The sequence below is a fragment of the Danio rerio genome, chromosome 16, assembly GCF_049306965.1.
Source record: "Danio rerio strain Tuebingen ecotype United States chromosome 16, GRCz12tu, whole genome shotgun sequence".
Classification (NCBI taxonomy): Eukaryota; Metazoa; Chordata; class Actinopteri; order Cypriniformes; family Danionidae; genus Danio; species Danio rerio.
In genome coordinates this window covers 23,922,161-23,945,630 of record NC_133191.1, presented here as the reverse complement: position 1 = coordinate 23,945,630, position 23,470 = coordinate 23,922,161, and the positions used below count along the sequence as shown (strand labels likewise).

Genomic DNA, 23,470 nt, shown 5'->3' with positions numbered 1-23,470 from the left:
GTGACTGAAACATTTAAAAATGAAACTAAACAGACAGTTTTTGTTTCATTTTATTGGTGATTCCTAATATGAAATTTGATTGTAAGCTTGGCAAGCAATTTTGGAGAGTTTAATGTTTGCCTATTGAGAAAGAATGCCTGAGCATACTGTCCAAGAGGCATTTCAGATATGGCAGCCGAGTGAAATGGCTTGCCCTAGAGAGACTTTGATGAGGTACAGGTGAATTGAATTAACTAAATTGTCTGAAGTGTGTGTATGTGAGTGAGTGTGTATGGGTGTTTTCCAGTTTTGGGTTGAGGCTGGAAGGGCATACGCTGGGTAAAATATCAACTGGAATAGTTGGCGACTCATTCCGCTGTTGCGACATCTAAAATAGAGATTACGCTGAAGGAAAATTAATGAATAAATGATTTTTGTTTTAGGGTGAACTACTGTAAGCCTTTAAGGTAGGAATTGTTGCCTTGTTCCTTCACATACAGTAGACATGCACCGTTTGATAATTGGTGGCAATTATATGGAAGGCGATATAATGTCTGATGTTTGCATACCTTTCTTAGTACCCTTGACATCTGGAATTTGTACATCTATAACCCATGCAAATACAACCTTGAATCCAACCATTTCCCTGGCTGTAGTGCTTGTTTATGCAGACAGTAAAACTTAACACATCCAACATATCATATCATATTTACATATATTCTAAAAGCTGAAGAGTCTTGGATCAAATCAGCCTTTAAGTAGTTCAACAACACTCCTATTCTCTATGAAGGTCCGGTGCCCTCTTTAAATGTGCTGTAAAAGAATCGATAGCACTTTAACCTGTTTTATTGTTATGCTTCCCTTCATTCCCTACATTGTTGTCTGCTGTTTCTGGTTTATGTCTTCTGTACCTTCACTATACGCTCCATAGACACCGGTTGTGAAAATTGAGTGTTTGCAATTAGTCCAGCTTGTGTTGGCAGGTTGATGTCTGGCTGATTTGGAATGGCTTGTCTGAGTTTGTTTGTGCTCATCAAAAAGGAACATTGGCTTGGATACACATGGGCACATCTGGATTAAAAAAACAGCAGCTCATTAAAAATTAATACACCTGATCATTGATATCCTGTAGTGTTTTGTGTATTTAATGTGTTTTTTACACAGCCATTACCATATTGCATTTTACATTTATTTGATGAGTGTTCAAAATGTTTTTATTTACCTTTATAAAATATTATTGGGAAAAAAGAGATTTTTTTGGGAGTTTTTTCCATCAATATTGTAATTTAAACATTATATTAGTTCACATCATAATCCTATTTGGACTGTCAATAATATATTTGTCAAAGTTATCAGCTTTCACATATAAATAAATCAATTGTACATCTCTAGTATGCGATGCATGTATATTTTAGCAAAATAAATGTAGTTTTATTTTTTAGATAATTCATTGTTGTGCACATAAATAATTTACATTCCAATGTTTTACATTTATTTGTTGTCAATTTTTTATTTGACTGCATTAAATGTGATATAATCTTTAATCAGAATCCTTTACAAATATATAACATATTCCAGCAATGCTAAATGGATTTATAAAGCCTATTTTCTTCACAATGTTTACTTTTTGTGAGAATCTCAAAAACAAAAAAACTCAGATTCAAAATCATCATAGTTGGGCAGGTGTTTTGCAAAATATAACAACAAAAGCTTAACCAAAAATAAATAAGGTAAAGTTATGAATATTTATAAGGTATTTGCTGAGTCATAGTTTTCTGTGCTTTTTATTTCACTTAGCATCTGGGGAATAATGTATTCTTTCTAAATTATGAAACTATATTAGCAGTTCAGTATTATATTTATCTTCAGCAAAGTGAGGAAAAAAAAACTGGCTTAATATAATATACAAGTATTGTTAATAACCCTATTTGCTAAATTCCTTATTTTGCTGCCTCTGTGATACCAAAATAAATATAACTAGATGGTACACTGCTGTCATGAGCTAGTTTTAAAATCTCTTTCAGGGTGTCCACAGGGTCTAAAATAGTATTAAAAGTTGATAAATCAATGAACAGAAATTTAATGCACTTAATAAGTATTAAAAAGTCTTAAATGCAATTTTGCAAGGTGTTAAATTTATATAATTTTTGATTATGCAATGTATGGTTGTATGCTAACGTTTGCCTGAATTAAATCTGCCAATATCAGGATGCTGTGTAGTCTATGAAATCAATGAAATCCTACTAGATTTGACATTTGACATTTGTTGCTTTGTTTACTGCATTAACCAAGGCAACACCGTTATTTCTGCAGTCCTGTAGGCGCAAACCTACTGAATTAGCTAGATTTAATAGATTTTTATTCAGTATATGAATAATGTTTTAGTTTTGGATTATTTTCTTACATTAATATTTAGTAAATATACTCCAAGTTAAAATCTCACCAGTTTTTTCAGTTAAAACCTAACATGGTTTTAAGGTCTTAAAATGTATGGAAAGACTCTAAAAAAGTCTCAAAAGGTATTACTCTCTCAAAAGGTATATACTCTGTCTTTCTGATGCTCAATTGGTCCTTGGAGGCTGCTGATCGGCAAGCATTTATGATATATATATTATACTTGCTGCAGAAGATTAGCATGCAGGACATGCAGGTTGGATATATGTGTGAAATCCAAAAACCGCAGTATACTTTGCTGGCTGCTGAAATGGTCTGTGGATCAGAGATACGAGCAGACCAGAGCGCCGGATCACTGCCTTATCAAGATTAGCTGAAGTGTTGAGCCAGCATGACTGACATACTGATCAGATGATGAGAACGCAGCGCAAGCATGTTATGAGAACATATAAGCAACATTCTACATAAAACAGCAAAATACTGAAATAAAAAGAAGATAAAGCAAAGAAAATTGACAAAAGGGTGTGTGTGTGTGTGTGTGTGTGTGTGTGTGTGTGTGTGTGTGTGTGTGTGTGTGTGTGTGTGTGTGTGTGTGTGTGTGTGTGTGTGTGTGTGTGTGCGTGTGTGTGTGTCAGTATACGTGCCTGTGGTTCAACAGTTCAAAATTGCTATAGAGCAGAATAAGAATGTTCAAAAGAGCAGTATTTAATTATATAGGTTGTGTACTGTAAATTTTAATTGATTAAACATGTCTGTCAATCTGACTTCATGTAAAATCATAATTGTTCTATGAGGTGGTGATTGATTTTCTTTAAAAACAACAACAACAACAACAATTCTAAACCTGCATTCCACAAAAAGGAACATGCATTTGTAACGACTGAAACCTTGTGAGCTATGAAAGTAGAATAAAAGTGGTCAATATGCCTTAAAATGTATTTATTTATATATTGGTACTGGATACTATATTTACTCTATGTACCAACCCAGGCTCATTCTGAAAATGACCTCCATGTACATTTCTGGAGAGTGCCAAATACGTCCCAGGAGCTACGTTTTTTTTGCAGTTTTTTGTTTTCTCTAATTCATCAGAGGCTTATTGTATGCTCAAATTTCTCTCACGAGTGCCATTCACATCTGGGGCCTTATGTATCAACGATGCGTACGCACAAAAACTTTGCGTACGCCAGGTTTCACGCTCAGAAACGCTCACGTTTGGATTTACTAACGATGAAATGAAAGTGGGAATGTGCGCAGCTTGACGCCAGCTTCATGCCTGGCGTACGTGCATTTTTTGTGTGTGTCTGTTTTATTTCCATTGGCGACTCCTAGAGGCAATTGTGTTAAATTGCACTCTACAATGTGTCTTTGAGCCGTGCAATGGCAGCTGTATGAGACAGGTTCATCTGCATGTCTAGCAGGTTTATAAGGTTTCCATATCATACAGTTGACCAGCCAAACATTAAAGCGCAATTTGCCATTTTTCCCAATGTAATCAGAGCGATCTACTGCACACACATTGCTATAAAGTAGAGATCTGCGCGGGACTAAATTTTGAATCCCGCTCCCGCCCGCACCCGCCAGGTTTTAGCCCGAACCCGACCAATCCCGCTTATATTAAGAATTTGTTGTCCCGCCCCGTTTTCTACCTGCCGCGCTAAAGAGCGGGGGAGAACAAAACCGAAAATCACCCAGCTATACAGTCCAGACAGTCAAGCTGTCTGTATAAACACACACATACTCACACAAACACACACAGCACCAAGCACACACACACAGACAAAGCTCTCTCTCTCATACGCGCGTGCACTAACACACACACAAGCACCAAGCAGACACACAGGCAAAGCTCTCTCTCTCTCTCATTCGCGCGCGCACTAACATACACACACACACAAGCAACAAGCACACACAGGCAAAGCTCTCTCTCTCTCATTAGCATAGCAATATCCGTGATATTGCTAGACAGCCCGCTCCCGTCCCAAATTAAACCCGTTACCGACCGCTCCCGCGATTTATTCAGAAATTTATTCCCGCGCGCAGAAATCTGGTCGTGTCCTGCGGCGACCGCGGGAATGCAGACCTCTACTATAAAGGCCCCATCTGAAAATGAATTTGCCTAAGTGAATTAGAAACATTTCCATTCCATAAATATGCAAATAAAATATGATGCTCAGACTTATTAATAATTCCTACTTGTCTTCCTCATGATGAAGAGTATAGGCAAAATCTGATATGTAGCAGGGGGAATAAAGAATGAGTTCATCAGACGCTGGATTCGAACCAGCGAGTTCATGCTCAAACGTGGCATAACATGGTATCATGCATTTTACAAGCTGGCACTCACACTGTTAAGCACGCTGCAACATTTTACACCTATAAATCACACTATTTCTTTTTTAATCCACTCAGTGCGATGTTCAGACCCAACTGTGTTAACCGCATCAGCTAAACTCTCCCACTCTAATTTTTTTTCTTTTGTTATTAATTTCGGAGAACAAACATGCAATTAACACTGTTTTTTCTCCGGTCTACCTCCAAAAGCAGCATCTCCAATTCACATTCTGTTTAAAGTTTCTCTTTTGGCTTGCTTTTGCCATTGTTTTTTCGTTGGGTTTTGCCAAAGTAGAGTTATTAGCATATTCATAGGAGGGAGAAGGCAGGGAGGGGTTTTGCGCTTGTGCATGTTGCGCTTAGTTTCACGTTCATTCGGATGTACAAAGAATATGCGTGTAATTCGGCGTACGCAGTGTTTCATACATTTTGAATTTTTTTGTCATACACAATGTTTTAGTATGATTTCCATGCAAGTCTTCATACATGAGGCCCCAGGTCTTCTTGCCACTGTCAACTGACTGTTTGAATGACTCACCGACTGACTGACCGACCAACTAACCTAACGACTTAGCTATTTAGACACTGGTAACAGTAGGGAAGCCATCCATGGGGAGGTAAGAGGTCAGCTTGTAAGTGTTAAAATGAACAGCATCATACCTCCTCGTAGCATTTGTTTTAAAAACGAAATGTAGCCATACCTAATTCGGGCTACATAATTTGCAATCTCCAGAAATATATAGGACTACGTTTCCAGAATGAGCCTCTGTTTGCATGCACATAGGGTTCTTAGCTCATCTAAGTAAGTTCATGAGAATATTGATGTCCATTTTGCAAACAAATAGATCTTTTGTCAGATAATTTCGATGAATGGCTCGGTCTGGTTTACAAATGCATTGTTAATCATTGGTTTAAAAATTGACTGATCTCTGGATGACTCGGTAAGCCAGTCAGAAAAGTTCTCAGGTTATAAACTGAATGAGGGAGGGATGGAAAAATTGGATTATTTTATAAGAATTGTATAGTTGTGTGCTTTAAAATTAGTAAGTGATATTTAAAAACAAATTTTAGAATGAGCAGTGTGTATTTGACCTAATTCATTATTGACAACCATACTATTATCCAATAAGAATAAGACCAAACCCCTGTAAATAATCAAGAAGGTCCTACTGTTATCTCTCAATATGCGGTTTATTTATAAACTAATTTCGAGAGGATCACATGCTTATGATTGATCACGGCCTTGCCTGCATCAGCTGCTCATATCACGTCTATCAGACAAATTTTTAATTTTTTAATCTTCGTCTTGAAGAATCCCACCTTCCACCCCTACTCCTCTCCCTTTTCCTGATAAGGCAGCACGGCGGCCCTGTGGTTAGCAGTATCACCTCACAGCAAGAATGTCACTAGTTTGAGCTCTTACCGGGTCAATCGGCGTTTCTGTGCAGAGTCTGTATGTTCTGCCCGTGCTTGTGTGGGTTTTCCCGGTTTCCTCCCACCGTCCAAAGACGTACATTACAAGTAAGTTGACTAATCTAAAGTGGCATCATAAACAACTCTTAGTCAGCTATATTTCATAGCTATTTCTAACACATCCACAAGCAAGGGAGTTCTCGAGACCTACCTGAGTTCAAACTGCTCTCCCACCCTTCAAACAGTATAGGGAGCCCTGGACACGGGATATTCTGAGCTCATGTCAAACATGCTTTACAATCAATCATCAGCTAAGTGTGAACTCTTGAATTTTAGCATCTCTCCATCACCCCAACTCCACACCTGTAAACCCAATTCCTGCTTAAATTGGGGGAGCATACTGAGGCCGGGCTACACTCTGAAGTAAAATAAGTAAAAACTGCCAAACTTGAATCATTTATTTAGCAAGCTGACCACTCATGGATCTTGTGCTCCAAAGTCATTGTGACATGTAGTTACATTTACAGTCTGTGTCAGGGAATAGCAAAGGGTATGTGACTGTATTGGGGTGTGTACTTGAAACTCGATCCAGAAGTATAAATTGGCCTTTAGTCTTAAAAAGGTCTTTAAAAAGTAATACGTTCATAAAACCCTGCATAAGATTTATGACTCCAATAAGTCTTTTTTGTGATACAGATACATTTATGCTGCTTATTTTTACAGCTTGAAATCTCTGGTATAAATCTACATGTCCTCATTACAGTATTTTCCACAAAATACAAACAGGCTATAATTTGCAATGTTCCCTAATTTCTCCTGCAACCCAAAGACATGCGCTATAGGTGAATCAGCGCAATCTCACGGTAATTCGTAACTTTTTGATTTAGTGGCTAATTTGTATGAATTCGTACGATCTAATTTGTACAATTTAGCACAATTTGCTCATCACCCAATGACCGTTGATGTTAGGGGTAGGGTTGGGTGCCACGCCTCCTTTTTAAAATTGTACATTTTCAAACAACTGAACTCTTACAAAATCATACGAGTTAGCCACTTAACTGACAAAACGTAAAATACTAACGTTTCCTCGTGCGATCAGGCTGGGTGAATTGGATAAACTAAATTAGCTGTAGTGTATGACTGTGTAAATGTGAATGGAAGTGTGTATGGGTTTTTCCAGTACTAGGATGCGAGTGGAAGGGCAACCGATGCATAAAAAAATGTTGGAATAGTTGGTGGTACATTCCACTGTGGCAATCTCTGATATATAAGGAACTAAGCCAAAAGAAAATTAATGAATAAATGAATTTGGAATGATATTAGAGGGAGTCAATCACAGTAGACTTTTACATTTCAGCGTGAACAAACTATTTAGGCGAGATGGAGAAATTAAATTCTGTAAAGTCTCTCGTAGGCATGCTGGGGATCAGAAGTTGCCTATTAAAAAAGATGTCAGAATGTCCTTGAAAGTCCTTTGAGAGTCAGTGTGTTTAACCGAAAGTAAGGAAGAGACACAGACTCTGCGAGGAGGAGTGTGTGTGTGTGTGTGCGCTGAGGTGTGCATAATAAACGCTAAAAATAGCCCAGAAGGTGAACCTCCCATCCGCACCTTCACTCTGCTCTTTATTGACCCCTCATATTGCGCATCTCTTTATGTGCGTGTGCAAATGGAAAAAGACAGTGATACACGCATGGGCAAGTTTGACTACATGTAATTTGATTAGTATGCAGGCCTGCAGGTTTGAGATCTGTCTCATTTTTGAAGCAACATACCAAACGCTGCTTCTTGCCTGACTATTGCATGCCAGAGTTTGCCTGCTGTTCCACCATCCGCTGCCTCTTTGAGAAAACATTCATACATCGCTATCATCGTTGGCTTATGCAGCGGTATGTTTTAAAGTCTGGCTGTGAGTTTGCAGCAGAGCTTTAATGCAGGAGGTGGAAAGGACTCGACCCTCTGCATTTCCGCCATCGATCAGCCGTGAGATAAAGGTGGACCATAAGTCACTCCACAACAGGCTTTGTCTGTTTTTATGGCTCCCTCAAGGCTGGGGCTGTATTTAGTCCAAATCACTGCCAAATCTGCTCCTCCTTGATAAAGAGAGGAGACGTTCACAGCAAAGCAGAGCCAGGACAGAGTTGCTGACATTAATTACAGTTAAAGCGTGGGCAGAATGGACGAGGTGAGAGGAGCTGAGTATTGATTCCCCATATATTTTGGCTGGGAGCATGCCTATGAATATGTGCCTTTTTGTCCTGCTATATGCCTGGAAAGCACTTTTGCTGGGAAGAAATATTTCACTGGATAACAGAAAATGTGCTTTGTTCGGTAATTAGCCAAATTGAATTAACAGATTTAATATATATTAAAACATTTTAAGACATACAGTATATTGACACAGTTAAAGTCAGAATTATAAGCCCCCTTTGAATTTTTTTTATCCAAATCATGTCTAACAGAGCTAGAAAAAACCTTTCATTTCGAATGGGATGTGAAATTTAACAAAACAAGTAAATTCGATTGTTAAATCCAGTTTTTTCCATTCACAACTTGTGGCAAAAGTGAAGTCATTTCTCTCTTTTAATGACCTTGAGAAGGTGATTCATGCTTATATTTTGGGAAGATTTGAATATTGCAATTCTCAATATGTTGATATTAGTCAAAATGCCCTGAATAGATTGCAATTAGTACAAAATATGTCTGTGAGACTTTGACAGGAACTCGCAAGTATGAGCATATATCCCCAGTCCTTTCTTCTCTGGGCTGGCTGCCTGTAAGGTCACAGATTGATTTTAAACTATTAATTTTTTGTTTTTAAATCCTTAAATTATCTGGCACCACCTTACTTATCAGACCTCACTAAGAGGTCAGAGGTCACTAAGGTCTTTTGATCAGTTTATTCTTTCGGTACCAAGGTTCTGGTGTGAGCAAAGTGGAGATCGGGGTTTTGCAGTAATCACCCCAAAACTCTGGAACAGGCTTCCACCCCACATTAGACATGCTCCAACTCTATCTGTTTTTAAAAAGCATCTGATACTCCATCTTTGTTCTTTAGCATTTGAGCCTTTTTAATGTTGAGAGGTTTGCCTTATGTTTTAATTGTTATGTATGTGATGTAGGTTTTATTTTATTTAGCATTGAGTGTGTTCAGCACTTTGGGCAGCGTTGTGTTGTAATAAATGTGCTATATAAATAAACTAACTAAACTAAACTATGAAAACACGTTTTCGCATTACGTCTGATAATATATTTTCTTCTGGAGAAAGTCTTATTTGTTTTATTTCAGCTAGAATAAAAGCATTTTTAATAATAATAAAAAAACATTTTAAGGTCAAATTTATTTGCCCCTTTATGCTCTATAATTTTTTCGAATGTCTACAGAACAAACCATCATTATACAATAAGTTGCCTAATTACCCTAACCGGCCGGATGCAAAAAGGTGCAGGTCTCTGTGGGTCTGACTGCCACAGAACAAGCAGTATGAAACCGGTAAAGGAGAGAAGATTTTCCACTACTTAATCACTCGCAGAGGTTTGTTTATGTTAGGCGGATACAAAAAAAGTGTAAAACTATAATAATAATAGTAAAAAACAAAAAAACATGTCACTAATTTATAATTAGCCGGCCGTTAATATACCTGGGTGGCCCGCCCAAGTAAAGTCTATGTGTGGGAAGCACTGGAATCATTTTTGATTTCTTGACGAACTGTCACTTTACATTTACTACAATGTTTTCCCTTTTTAAATTAGCAACAGAACAGAAAATCAGCATTGGAAATGGCAAAGAATGGTGACTATTTTCCTGAAAAGAGTAAGCACTGTAAGAAATAATTTCCAAAAAGATGAGTTCACCAGTAAAGAGTGTTGCATTGTAGCTTAAAAAAGCTCAACATGTAGTACAGGTCAATGCTTCTGACTTGATGCCACTTAATGAGCGAACAGGCCTCAGACCAATGCTATAGTCCTTATGTGTGCATTACATAACCCCAGTCATTCACACACTGGACGCATGTCTGTTCATCACCATAACAACCCTTTCAGTCCTCTCCAGTTAATGATGATCTAATGTGACTAGGTGGGTTACTGCATTAAGTGCTTTATAAGTCTAATACACTATGTTAATGTATTAGTGCTTTATCTGTCCTTACTCTGTTGTTATGAAAACATGCTTATGCCTTAAGCTCAAACAGAAAAAGTGGATTATGAGATTGGTGGAGTGAAGACCCTCCTTTTTGCTGACCCTAACAAACCTTTCACTACACATCAGACGGTCACTCGTTCTTTTACTCATTTGCTTGTAGTCAGAGTTAATTAACTGAATTAGCCTTCTGGGGTCTGACACTTAGAATGGAGGACCTAAGCCGATTTTCACCAGTATGCGATGTGTGTGTGTGTGTGTGTGTGTGTGTGTGTGTGTGTGTGTGTGTGTGTGTGTGTGTGTATGTACATGTGCACTTTTTTTCATACTGAGCTTCTTCAGTTTGTCTCTAAAGGAGGAATTGCAATCATTACATCACAGAAAGAAATAAAAAGTACAGATAGCATAAAATGTGGTAATATCTCAACAGTCTGATTCCAAATGAAGCAAGTTATTTTAAATGATTCAAACTACAATCATGTTTACTCTAAAAACTACTCTAAAACTCATGTTTACTAACTAAATACTACAAAATCATGTTTTGGTTGTCAATTTTACAGTGATCCCGTTTTAAGCTTTTAAAATCTTTTGTATCCTTTCATACAAACGACTGTAGCTCTAAAAATTATGTTTACAGTGTCACGATTTTACGAGCATCGCCACAGTCTAAATCCCTTGAAATCTACTTTTAACTATTCAGAATGTTATTTTACATCCAGTTCATCAAGGTAAGAAATATGCAAGAATATTAAATAAATAAATCATATTTGCATATATAAATCACTTTTGCATTGCCAATGCATAAACTGCTTGTAATAAAAAGACTGAGGTATGTTATCAGTATAACACTCCAAAGTTTTTTTTTTTTTTTCTTATTACCAACCATTGTTAATGTTAACTTATGTTTAATATTACCTTATGTTTACTTCTGATTGATAAAGGCAAGAGAACTTTACCATGAGTGTATCGGGGCATTGAATCATGTACTTTACATTTCAACATGTATGAATCTTTGACTATATCAGTTCTATCTTTCTATATTTACTGTATATGTACAGTGTGGAAAAACAATAAGAGCTTCTACATATTGATTCAAGCATTATTTGCTTAGTACATTGAAAATACATCTTTTCACTACATTGAACACCAAGGATTTCAGTTCAATTCTGGCCTGTGATGCTTATTTCTAAGACTATTTGATATAAGAATATTTAAAATAAAATAAATATAATTTCTTTATTATGCAAAAGTAGAGTAACAGCACTGATTCATTTTAAAGACACTGAAGATCTGTGTAAAAGCGAGTATGCGGTTCTAATTAGAGATTAGAATTCATTAAGTATCTTATCCTTCAGTATGGGTGAAAGGTGAGACGTCCGATTTTAGTGTCTGCATCAAATTAAATTACCAATTACCAAAGTGGTGTTATGTACATATTAAATGCACCAATGCTGCATAATCATTCAATGTAACAGATAAATTACAGTGTAACAGACGGTGACCTGAGTTTGATTCCCAACTGCCAATCCTTTCCCTATCACTGCTCCCCATACTTTTCTGTCTATTAAAAAAATGCCACTGTTTTATATAATAAATGTGAAAACCCCTAATAATACTACTAATAATAATAATAAAAATAATAATAATAATAAAAAATTACAATTAACACAATTACATTGTGATCCTAAAATAATGTAATTTAATATGTCATCAAATTAAATTAATTTGCATGCCAGTAATATTTGATGTGTATAATCTTTTGTGACATGGAATGATATTTTATTGTGTGTCTTCTGTAAATCATGATAAAATTTTAGAATACTGATTTATTTTAAATGTGACAAAAATAAAATATATAAATAAGACATTAATGAAAATTAATTAATGAAATAAAAACATTATTTAAAATCTGCATAAAATCCAAAACTCCTATCTTACACACATGCATATTTTCACTTTTAAATACAATTAAACACAATCCCAAATTTATTTAATGTTTAGAGATCATTATATTCTTCTTTTATAGTAAAACGAAACATTAAACTTTTCTTTTTCAGTAGTGATTTAATAATGCATGCATCAGGGGCTTAAAGACCCATGTCTTACGTTTCCCCGCACGCACACTTCCAGCCATTTCTGCAACCAACATGAACATATCAATTTCACACAAGCTTTTGCAGCCATCCAATTAATTCCAGCGAGTGATAAACACAAATTAAATGTGATCTTCGTCAAAAGGCAACCCCAGAGAGTGTAAAAATCACATCTCGCCAGTAGTGGCGGTTGCGGCTCATTGCAATAATGATGTGTATTATTATCATAACCGCTGCTCAGCACTTCTGCGCACAATGAGAAACAGCCCGACACGCAGCCGCCGCGATTTTATAATAATGCGTGTGCGCAATTTACGGGATGACAAGGAAATATCAACATGATGCACTGAGGTCATAAATGAATATCATCACATCATTGCAATGGGTGACTACAGATTTATAGTCCACCGCCCAACATCTCTTCATCTCCTAAAAAAGAACTACGGTCTGTTTTCAAACATCCTTCTTTTTTGACAGCATATCATACGACTATGTATACTCGAGGAACAAACCCGCGTTCCGAACGTCTAGTTTCGCGAATAAAAGACTCATTCCCGTCGCTCTGAGCAGATAACTTACTTTTCACAATGGCGAGGATGCAGAAGAGCGTCCACAGAGCCATCATCTCAGCGAGGACGGGGAAGCATCTGCCGCGCGTGAACTGCTCTCTCCCGTGCGCGCGTGTGGTCGTGCGTATCGGAGCGTGACTTTGTGCTCGCTGTGGTTTAAGGATTTTTTTTTTCTCCTCGGCGTTATTCGGTATCTGGCATCGTTACGTCTGCGGCACTGTTGTGTTGTGGAGTTTCCCCGGTTGAGCGAGCAGGAATGGCTTTATGAGCGGCCAGGTAGATGAAGGACTAGTCGCGGTGCTCGAGAGGAGATGCGTCGAGATGACAGAAACGGCGGAGGCGAGAAAATGGGCGGGGGAGGCACCAGGCATACCTCAGATTCCCCTTCACTACATCCGGTTACACAGAATGGTTTTTTCACAGAACCCTTACCATTTCCTTTACAAGGTCGTTTGGTCTACCTGAAGACCCGCAGTTCATTCATTTCTGAAGATTCTTTCCTGTTTACAGCACAATCAGCTGTCTGCGCTGTGGCATCATCCAGTACGTTTAAGATTATAATTATATTTTCCACATCGAAAGTGTTGATTACGTCATTCAAACGTCTGCAATTTGCTAGTCTTTAAGTGACTGAGAACCACACATTAATTAGGTAAATATGTAGTCCTGTGTCGGGCCCGTAGCCAGCCTGGTAAAAGGGGTTGTTCTTTTTTCTCAAAAAGTGGACCTTTTTGCTGTTATTTGCCCCATTTTCTATTTAATTGTTAAATTTAAATACTGCACTTTGGTGTCATTTTAAGCACTATGCTGGATTAGCTTGTTGGACAGTCATCATAACCACACTTTTTATTGGAGCCTATACCAAATATATTTCCTAAAGATTTAAAATAAAGGAATATGAATTGAGTACTTATTTTTCAAATGCAAATTTATTACGTCATATATAACATCAGAAAAAAATAGGAATCTGTTAAAGTTTTAAATTAAAAACTGTAGCCTATTGTTGTTTATTAAGCAAATAAGAAACTGGCCAGTACATTCGACTGTCTTCAGTCAGAATTTGAGCATTTGAATAATAAAAAATGTAAACATAACAATATTTCATTCATTCTTTTTCTTTTCGGCTTAGTCCTTTTATTAATCAGGGGTAGCCACCGCGGAATGAACCGCCAACGTATCCAGCTTGTCCTTCCAGCCGCAACCCATCTCTTGAAACATCAATACACAAACATTATTCACAAACATACTGTACACTACTGACAATTTAGCTTACCGAATTCACATATAGTTTTGGACCTTTGGGGGTAAGCAGAGCATCCATGCAGAGGAAACCCACACGAACAAAGGGAGAACATGCAAACTCTAAACAAAAACTGACCCAGCCAGGGCTCGAACCAGTGACTTTCTTGCTGTGAGGCGATTGTGCTACCCACTGCATCACCGTGCTTATGTAGATCTTCACATTTTTTCTAGCCTACCTTGGAAAAAGAACATTTGAAAATTCATGGATAACAATAATAGGCAAAATGGTATTCAAAACTTTTTTAATATGGGCCGCTTTTGGTGCTTCACACCTTTTCATTGGTCATTTTTAGTTCCAGTAATAAGGTTTAAGATTTAGAATAAAAGTTACTTGTAAACTCTTTCCTTCATTTAAACACAATACAGTAGTAAAAGATGACTTCACTTATGTCAGATCGTTTGTTTTCTTGCACAACTGGCTGTTGGATTCAGGAAAAATAATTGTTTGTATTGATCAAAACTGGTTAGCTGAAGTCACACCAGAGAGAGACAGCCAACAGAGGATTCTGTTTGGTCTTAATGACTTATTTTTTTACTATTTGACTAGCAGTCAAAATAGGACAAATAAGTATATAGAACAAATTCTGAACCTTTGTCAGTAAGGGGTGGGTCTTCCACCCCCGACTGATAAAAAAAAATCCCAGATATGTGTTTATCTTGCTATAACTCCTGTGTCCTGATATCCTGCATGCTCTTTATTGGTGACACAGACTCTGTAATCCATGGTAGTTTTTGTTTTTCATAATATGCGACATGGTTGACCAGCATTGTTTGGTTTTTCGTTGACCAAAGCCTAGTGTTTAGCAAAAAACACGTTTTTGGAACTTTTCTTTTTTAAATAATTCAGTACATGGGGCTGCACTGTGGCGCATTGGGTAGCACGTTTGCCTCTCAGCAAGAAGGTCCTGGATTAAGCCTCCCCATGTTCGTGTGGGTTTCCTCCGGATCCTCTGGTTTCCCCCACAAGTCCAAAGACATGTGCTATAGGTAAATTGGGAAAGCTAAAATTGTCTGTAGTGTATGCTTGAATGAGTCTATATGGATGTTTCCCAGTGATGGGTTGCGGCTGGAAGGGCATACGCTGCGTAAAACAAATGCTGGAACATTCCACTGTGACAACCCCAGATTAATAATGGAACAAAGCCAAAAAGAAAATGAATGAATGAATAAATTCAATACATTAAAAGTAGAGCTGAAACACAGGACTGTGGATGTTTATATATATATATATATATATATATATATATATATATATATATATATATTTATCCTTTTTTTCTTTTTTACATACAAAAACATTATAAAGGACATCTGGCATAAACATAGCAACCCCAGCAATAAATAATACAATAAAAATATTAATTAAAGTGAGTATATAACAAAACTTGGGGCATTTACCAATCAAAGCAATCATAATTATCAAATGTAATTATGAGAGTATGGTCAATCGTTCCAATAAATTGTTGGCATAGCAGTTATGTGTTTTGAGGAAATCCAGAAAAGGTTGCCATACAGTTTTAAATTGGTGTTGAAACTTTGGTTCCAAGGAGTTTATCCTCTCGAGCTGAATGACTTGATACAAATCACACATCCACTCTTTGAAACATGAAGGGTTGGAAGTTTTCCATTTTAAAAGTATCCTTTTAGAGTTAGACCCATCAAAAGGGGACATTGCTGAGACTTTGGAAAAGTGTCTTATGTCTCAAAACATTCAAGAATTGCAGAACTTTTTGTATATAGTTTTTTTTTTTTTTTTCATGGGCTTTGTATCTTTTTTATTCTTTCTGTTGATGAGAGGTCTGGTCAGTGCAAAGTGGGCTTTCCAAATCTTAACTCCGCTCTGAATTACTGAGCAATAGAGGCTCGGATGTCTTAGTCACTTTAGAGTGGCACACCACCTTACAAAATCAGTAAATACTGGAAGGTTAGCCTGAGGTTAAATAAAGGTTATTATGTGCTTAAAATGATTAGCTTTCCTGTGAAAAATGTAATAAAAAAATCCCAAGTGATGTTTCAGATTTTTTTTTTTTCCAAAAGATTTTTCAACACTTTTAATAACTAATTTCTAATAACTAATTAGCAAGATACAAGTGTTGTGCCATCTTAAGGCTTAGCTAGATTAATTAGGTTAACCAAGCAAGTTAATTAAGGCATTAGACAACAGTGGTTTGTTCTGTAGCCTACTGGGGGGTGGGAAGTTCTTTAAAAGCTAATAATATTGACCTTAAAGTTCATCTGAAAAAAATCTTATTCTAGCGAAACTAAAAGAAGTTAAATTTTCTTCAGATATTTCAAATACTGTGAACAATTTTTTGTTCTGTATCACTTTTTATGTTTAAAAAAGAAATACATTTTCTTAGAAGGGCTAATAATTTTGCCTTTAACAAAATGCAGTCCATTAATAAAAACCTGCTCTTTTATCCCTGTGAGGGTAACTTCAAATATAGTAGGACTAAACACTGGCCTACATTAAGGAAATCGCAGTTAATTGTTTTCTGATCTCCAAGCTGAATCTCCAGCACACGTTGTAATGTTTGTACAGTAATTCATAAATGCGACTACAGTACCATAAGGAATTAATCATCAACAATTATCCTTCATCACAATCTTGCGTCGCTGCTGTTTAACTTTAACACACACACAGATTTAGCTCCGATCTCTCCATCTGTTAGTAAGGCAGCATCACCCATGCAGCTCCAGCATCAGGAAGTATAAAGCTGGCTCTATAGTTCCTTCCGCTTCATTTGTTTTTCCCCAGAGGGCAGCGGGTGGCTGGGTGTGAGGTTTTCAAGGAGAGGCTTGGGTATCGTCTCTCCGCCAGTCAGCATCAGTAACATCAGCGAATGACTGAGTCCTGTCTCCACATCACAACCACTCTCGTCTGCGTGTCAGTCACTTCTGGCCTTTCAACCAGTGGTTCTGCAGTCACTGTGTGTCAAAACTCGCTGCTCAGCGCTCCAGAAATAACCTTGGCTTCCGGGGGGATGATGGGGTCTCCCGAACTCTCCCCGTCTCCCAGCTCTCTCTCCTTTTTTCTCATGCACTCACTCTGTTTACAGCTTGCTCTGTCTTCCATTACATATACTCTTCCACCCTTTGGCCAACATGTCTATTTCTGCATGTTCTCCTGAGGGATCCCTATGGATGACCTCGGCTTTGCATTCTGACAGACATTTGGTGGGAGGAGGAGGGAGGAAGGAAGGATGCGGAAATGTTATAAGACAAGGGTAAGAGGAGAGAGAATAGATTAACAGGGAGAAAGAGAGGAAAGAGTGAGAGAGAGAGCAGGGAGGTGGAATTAATGTGCAGGAAAGCAAAAGCTTGGTCACTGGTGAGTCACTGGTTGACTGTTACGTAGGTATTCATGTCCTATTCACACCATAGTGTACAACTATGCTCTTTACGAGCAGTGAATCACACAGAGCTGACGATAGCTTCCTGGCGTATGATATATATACACAGTATATAATGTCTTCTTGATTCTGAGAAGGAATTGTAAATGGAGCTAAAGCACATTACAAAGAAAATGAGCCAAAAGATTTTGCACTTGCACATCATTAAACAACTACAAAACATCATCACCCGCAACGGAACATTTATCAATATGTAATAATACAGCCACACAGTTTGTTTCTCTATTTCAAGTTAAAGTCAGAATTATAAGCCCCCCTTAGATTTTTTTTCCCTTTTTAAAATATTTCCCAAATGATGTTTAAACAGAGCAAGGAAATTTTTACAGTCTGTCTGATAATATTTTTTCTTATGGAGAAAGTCTTATTTATTTTATTTTGGCTAGAATAAAAGCAGTTTTTATTTCTTTTATATATATATATATATATATATATATATATATATATATATATATATATATATATATATATATATATATATATATATAAACATTTTAATGTCAAATTATTAGCCTTTTAGCTATTTATTTTTTCGATAGTCTACAGAACAAACCATCGTTATACAAAATTAGTTTAATTACCCTAACCTGCCTAGTTATCCTAATTAACATAGTTAAGCCTTTAAATGTCACTTTAAGCTGTGTAGAAGTGTCTTGAAAAATATTTAGTAAAATATTATTTACTGTCATCATGGCAAAGATAAAATAAATCAGTTATTAGAGAAGAGTTATTAAAACTATTATGTTTAGAAATGTGTTGAAAAAATATTCTCCCCGAAACAGAAATTGAAGAAAAAATAAACAGGGAGACTAATAGTTCTGACTTCAACTGTATGAATAATTGGAAAATACATTAAAATGCTTAATAATTTTATTAAGCTTTCAATTATTTTTTTACATTACATTATTTTAATTAATTATATATACATAATAAAATATAGCATTAAATGATACAAATATTATTATTTTAAATTACATGATTTATATGTACAGTATATGAATATGTACAGTGGGGGAAAAAGTATTGAACACATCACCATTTTTCTCAGAAAACATATTTATAAAGCTTTTGTTGAATTTTCCCTGGATGTTGGTAACAACAAAAGACATCAATATATGCAAAGAAAACAAATCTAATTAATTAGTTTACAATTAAGTTTTATTTCTTTGTGGAGTTTGCATGTTCTCCCCGTGTTGGTGTGGGTTTCCTCCAGGTGCTCCAGTTTCCCACCACAATTCCAAATAACATGTGCTAGGTAAATTGGTTAAGCTAAAATTCTCCACAGTGTATGCGTGTGAATAAGAGTGTATGGATGTTTCCCAGTGATGGGTTGTAGCTGGAAGGGCATCCACTGCGTAAAACATATGCTGGATAGGTTGGCAGTTAATTCGGCTGTGGCGACCCTGGATTAACAAAGGGACTAAGCCGAAAAGAAAATTAATAAATGAATGAACAATTAAGTTACTCTTAATAAAATGAAATGGCACTGGGAAAAAGCATTGAACACATGAAGATGAAGAAAGGGAGGTGTAGAAAGTCCAGACAGCAGCTGAAATCTCTCAGTAGTTATTCAGCAACCTGAATGAAACCAGATGAAACCAGAGTGGACATTTCAGCAAGACAATAATCCAAAACACAGCTAAGGAAACTCTCAAATTTTGTCAGAGAAAGAAAATCAAGCTGTAGAATGGCCTAGTCAATCACCCAGCCTGATCTCACAAGAAAACGTAAGTATTTAACGTAAGTATTTAATCAGTTTAGTGGCTAATCCATTCAGTCATACGAAAATGTATGGTTTTAAAAACCCCACCTCTTAACCCAACCATCATTGGCAATGAGCAAATCATACTAAATTTTACGAATTAGATTGTACGAATTGATACAAATTAGCCACTAAGTCAATAAGTGATGAATTGTTGTGAGATTACTTTGAATTACCTGACCTGAATCAAATACAAATTAAAGCTCAGATTTGATAGACGAGAACCACAAAACCATCAAGATTTTTACACTCTGTTGAAGTCTGTAAAAAAATCACAACTGAACCACTCATGTGACTTTATTCACCATATGAGAAGCATATTAAAGCTTTCATGACCAAAAAAGCCTTTTATATAAAGTATTAAATACATTTCAGTGGTTCAGTACTTTGTCCTTGTTTCATTTTATTGTTATTACACATAACTCATTTCTCCCCGTTGTACACTGTATATAAATGTATGAGTTTTATTAAGTCTATTAAGATGAATAAATGTTAAATATAAATGTAACAAAATTATTGAAAACAAATGCAAACAACTACTATAACATTTCAAACAATGTTGTGAAAAGTTTATTTAAATAAAGTTAAATTATAGACAGTAAAAAAAAAAACTGCCCCAGATTTTAGTTTTTATCAGGTATGTAAAAACTAATTTATATATCTGATAGTCATCTGGCAGACTGTGACATCATCAGAGGCACCCAGAGGGCTGTGTAGTGCAGCAGCAAAGTGAGTTTATTGCCCTTAAATATTTGATCATTTCACCTTTTCACTGTGTTAACCTAAGCTACTGTACAAAACCACAAGTCATTCAGTGAAGTTCTAAGACTTCTTTACTACAAATTCTAAGACTTTACTTAACTCATCAATATCATTGCTTGATTTAAGTGACCAGTCTATAGCCTGTAATTTAAGCTGAAGTGGTTTTCAGTAATGTTTTTTGTCATTCAGTCTAATGCAAATCTTCTATTACACCTCAGTGCCATCTGTTTTTCTGGATGATATAGTGGAAACAGGATGCATGCTAAAATGATTATTTTAGACAAATGAGTAATTGTTTATGGGATTGCCAAGTACAGTAAACCTAGCACATGCTTTGTGTGTGGGTGTGTGTGTGTTTGTGTGTGTGTGTGTGTGTGGGGGGGGGTTATTGTTTATTTATTTTGCATGTCCACAATTGATCAGATTGTGTTTGTTAAACACATAGGGATGCACAATATATCGTGAGCCATCTCATTATTGGCTGATAACAGCTAATTTTAATCTTATTGTTATCGGTCCGATGTCAAAATTAGGCCGATATCTTTAAGCCGATAGATTACGTAATTGTTCAGAACTGCCTGCCTCTCGGATGCATGGGTCGAACTTGATCAGGCTTGTCCTGAGCACTTCAATGGAGCTTTCCTCACATTGTTTAGTCACTCAAAGTCTATCCTCTCTTTGTGTAGTATTGCTATGCGTTAATAACTCAGTAAGTAACCATATTTCTTATCATTGTAGATATGATTGATTGAGTGCCATTGTGTTTTTTAGTTTAAATTGCGATGCACATGTGCTAAACACTTGCTTTGGTTGTTTGTTATCTAATATAATTATTTGTTATCATTAACGCATTGCTTTTCATTTGTTGTTGATGTAAGATAGTATTCAGTTTGATCGCAATATTTATAATGATTATAACAAGTGCATGTGATGGTGAGCCGACAGAGACTTCAAAGCACCCCAAACTGTAGTTTACTATATTAAAAATAAAACATTTTTAAATATTTATATTTATCGGCAAAAGTAGCTGGTTGCTGGCACCCTTCGACTTCCATTGTATTATTTTCCCTACTGTGTAAGTCAATGGGGTCCAGCAACAGCTTGTGGAAGAATAACTGAAGAGATAATTTACACTTTTTGGGTGCCCTCTCCCTTTAACCTTAGTATTTTTTGACTTACTATGAAATTAAATTGGTGAGGCAGTGGCTCAGTAGGTAGTGCTGTCGCCTCACAGCAAGAAGGTCGCTGACTAAGCCGACAAGAAAATGAATGAATGAATGAAATTAAATTGAATATTTTTCAAAATATCTTCTTCTGTGTTCAACAGAAAATAGAAACTCATAAAAGTCTAGAACTACCAAAAGAAACATTTTTGTGTGAATTAATTAAAAAAACTTTGTGTGAATTGATCATTTATAGTAGCGTTTTTCGTACAGTAATAAATGTCATCTTTATAATTCTCTCATCTCTTTCTGTCATCATTTTCAATTGATTCATTAACATTCATTCTTCATTCATCCATCTTAATATTCTTTTTCCTTGTTCATGACCTCAACCACAGTCCTTCCTGACGTTATTTTTGCTGCTCTCTTTAAACTTCCGTTTCTCCTCTGCTTCTTTCTCTTTGGTTTCCTCTCTGTCTTCCAATTCTTCCCTCCCGTTGTTCTCTGTCTTTCCTTCTGATGTCATCCTCCAGTTTCTGCTCTCTCTCTCTCTCTCTCTCTCTCTCTCTCTCTCTCTCTCTCTCTGACAGGGAGTCTTCAGCGTTCGGAGTCTCTGGTTGAATTATTCACAGACTGGGACCCTCCGAGTGCTTATCTCATCCTCCTCCTCCTGTTCAGCTCTGCCTCTCCGTCTCTTGCTATTTGCTGCTGGCAGTTTTCTCTAATTTACGTGATTCTGACACACTGACTGACTTCAGCTGTCACCAGGAATGCTGCTTTTCCATGGATTTCACAGACTTTGCTTTCATATGAGTTCTATAAGCATTGTAAAGAAGGAATTCTGTGGTCTCTGTGTGCTCCGAGAAAGTATGGAAATTATTTTGTTTGAAAAAGGATTAAAAGCGGATATTTAACACGTTTAATGGTGCTATATTGGTTGTCGCAACACTTTCTTTGTCTTTCTCTTGTTTTATTTGATTTCTCTCTCCATTTCTTTCTTAACAACTATTTATTTATGAATTTTTCTTCTTCTCATATCCCTCGTATCTCATGGATGAACTTACACACACACACACACACACACACACACACACACAATTTGGAGGTCGATAGGCTTAAATTATTTTATATAGTAAAAACGCTTATTAAATGGCCTTACCATACACCTAAATCTAACCTACACATATTTTGAATGCGAAAAGACAATGTTAAGTATGATTTTTAGTGTTTTGAATTACAAGGACACAGGTAATCAACCACATCAACATTGTAATAGCTAGGTCACACCCATGTCATTATTCAAGTTTTCTCGTGAACCACCAAAACTACACACACATGCACACAAACACACTAACCAAAACAAACAAAATATTTCTAAATGTTTTAGAAATATGTTTGGATGGATAAGTGGTTGATGTATATCTTGTAATATCTCGAATCAGCTCAATTTAAAAAATGAACAAAAATTAATAAGTTGATGTACAGAAACAGGATATGCAGCTATGGAAAAAAAAAATTAAGAGGCCACTTGATAATATTTAGTTTCTCTAGATTTATTAGATTTATCAGGCATGAATTTGAGTAAAATTGTGAGTATTAGTTTTGTTCTGAAAACATCATTCATTCATTTTCTTTTCAGCTTAGTCCCTTTATTAATCTGGGGTTGCCACAGCGGAATGAACCGCCAACTTATCCAGCACATGTTTTACATGTTTTACATGGATGCCTTTCCAGCTGCAACCCATCCCTGGAAAACATTCATACACTACGGGCAATTTAGCCTACCCAATTTACCTATACCACATGTCTTGAAACCGGAGCAAACCCACAAGAACGCAGGGATAACATGCAAACTCCACACAGAAACGCCAATTGACCAAGCCAAGGCTCGAACCACCGACCTTCTTACTGTGAGGCGACAGCACTACCTACTGCGCCACCTCATTGCCTAGGATTTTCAGATGACATATTTTATAAAACTTTGTATATTTATAAAACTTTAGCTTAGGTTTTACGGGAAAAAACTATTGTCAAAATAGCTTGTTTCTTGTTATTCTGAAGTTAAAACATTGGTATTGTGGTGTCTTAAAATGAATATAAACACATCGGTAAACATGCCACGTTTTTTTTGTTATTTTGACTGAATCAAT

General features: G+C 36.4%; 2 protein-coding genes across 2 annotated transcripts in view; one reads left to right on the top strand and one right to left on the bottom strand.

The window, feature by feature from the left end:
- The window catches only part of chrnb2 (cholinergic receptor, nicotinic, beta 2), a 57,401-nt gene extending 44,127 nt beyond the window's left edge, over positions 1–13,274 (bottom strand). The window contains exon 1 of the mRNA XM_005169754.5: positions 12,932–13,274. Within this exon, the coding sequence (XP_005169811.1) occupies positions 12,932–12,977 (46 nt within the window). The 5' untranslated portion in view covers positions 12,978–13,274. The remainder of the gene's footprint in view (positions 1–12,931) is intronic.
- Positions 11,715–23,470, top strand: part of tuft1a (tuftelin 1a) — a 198,190-nt gene continuing 186,434 nt past the window's right edge. Inside the window, exon 1 of the mRNA XM_073925142.1 lies at positions 11,715–11,744. The gene's annotated coding sequence lies outside the window, so the exon portion shown is untranslated. The remainder of the gene's footprint in view (positions 11,745–23,470) is intronic.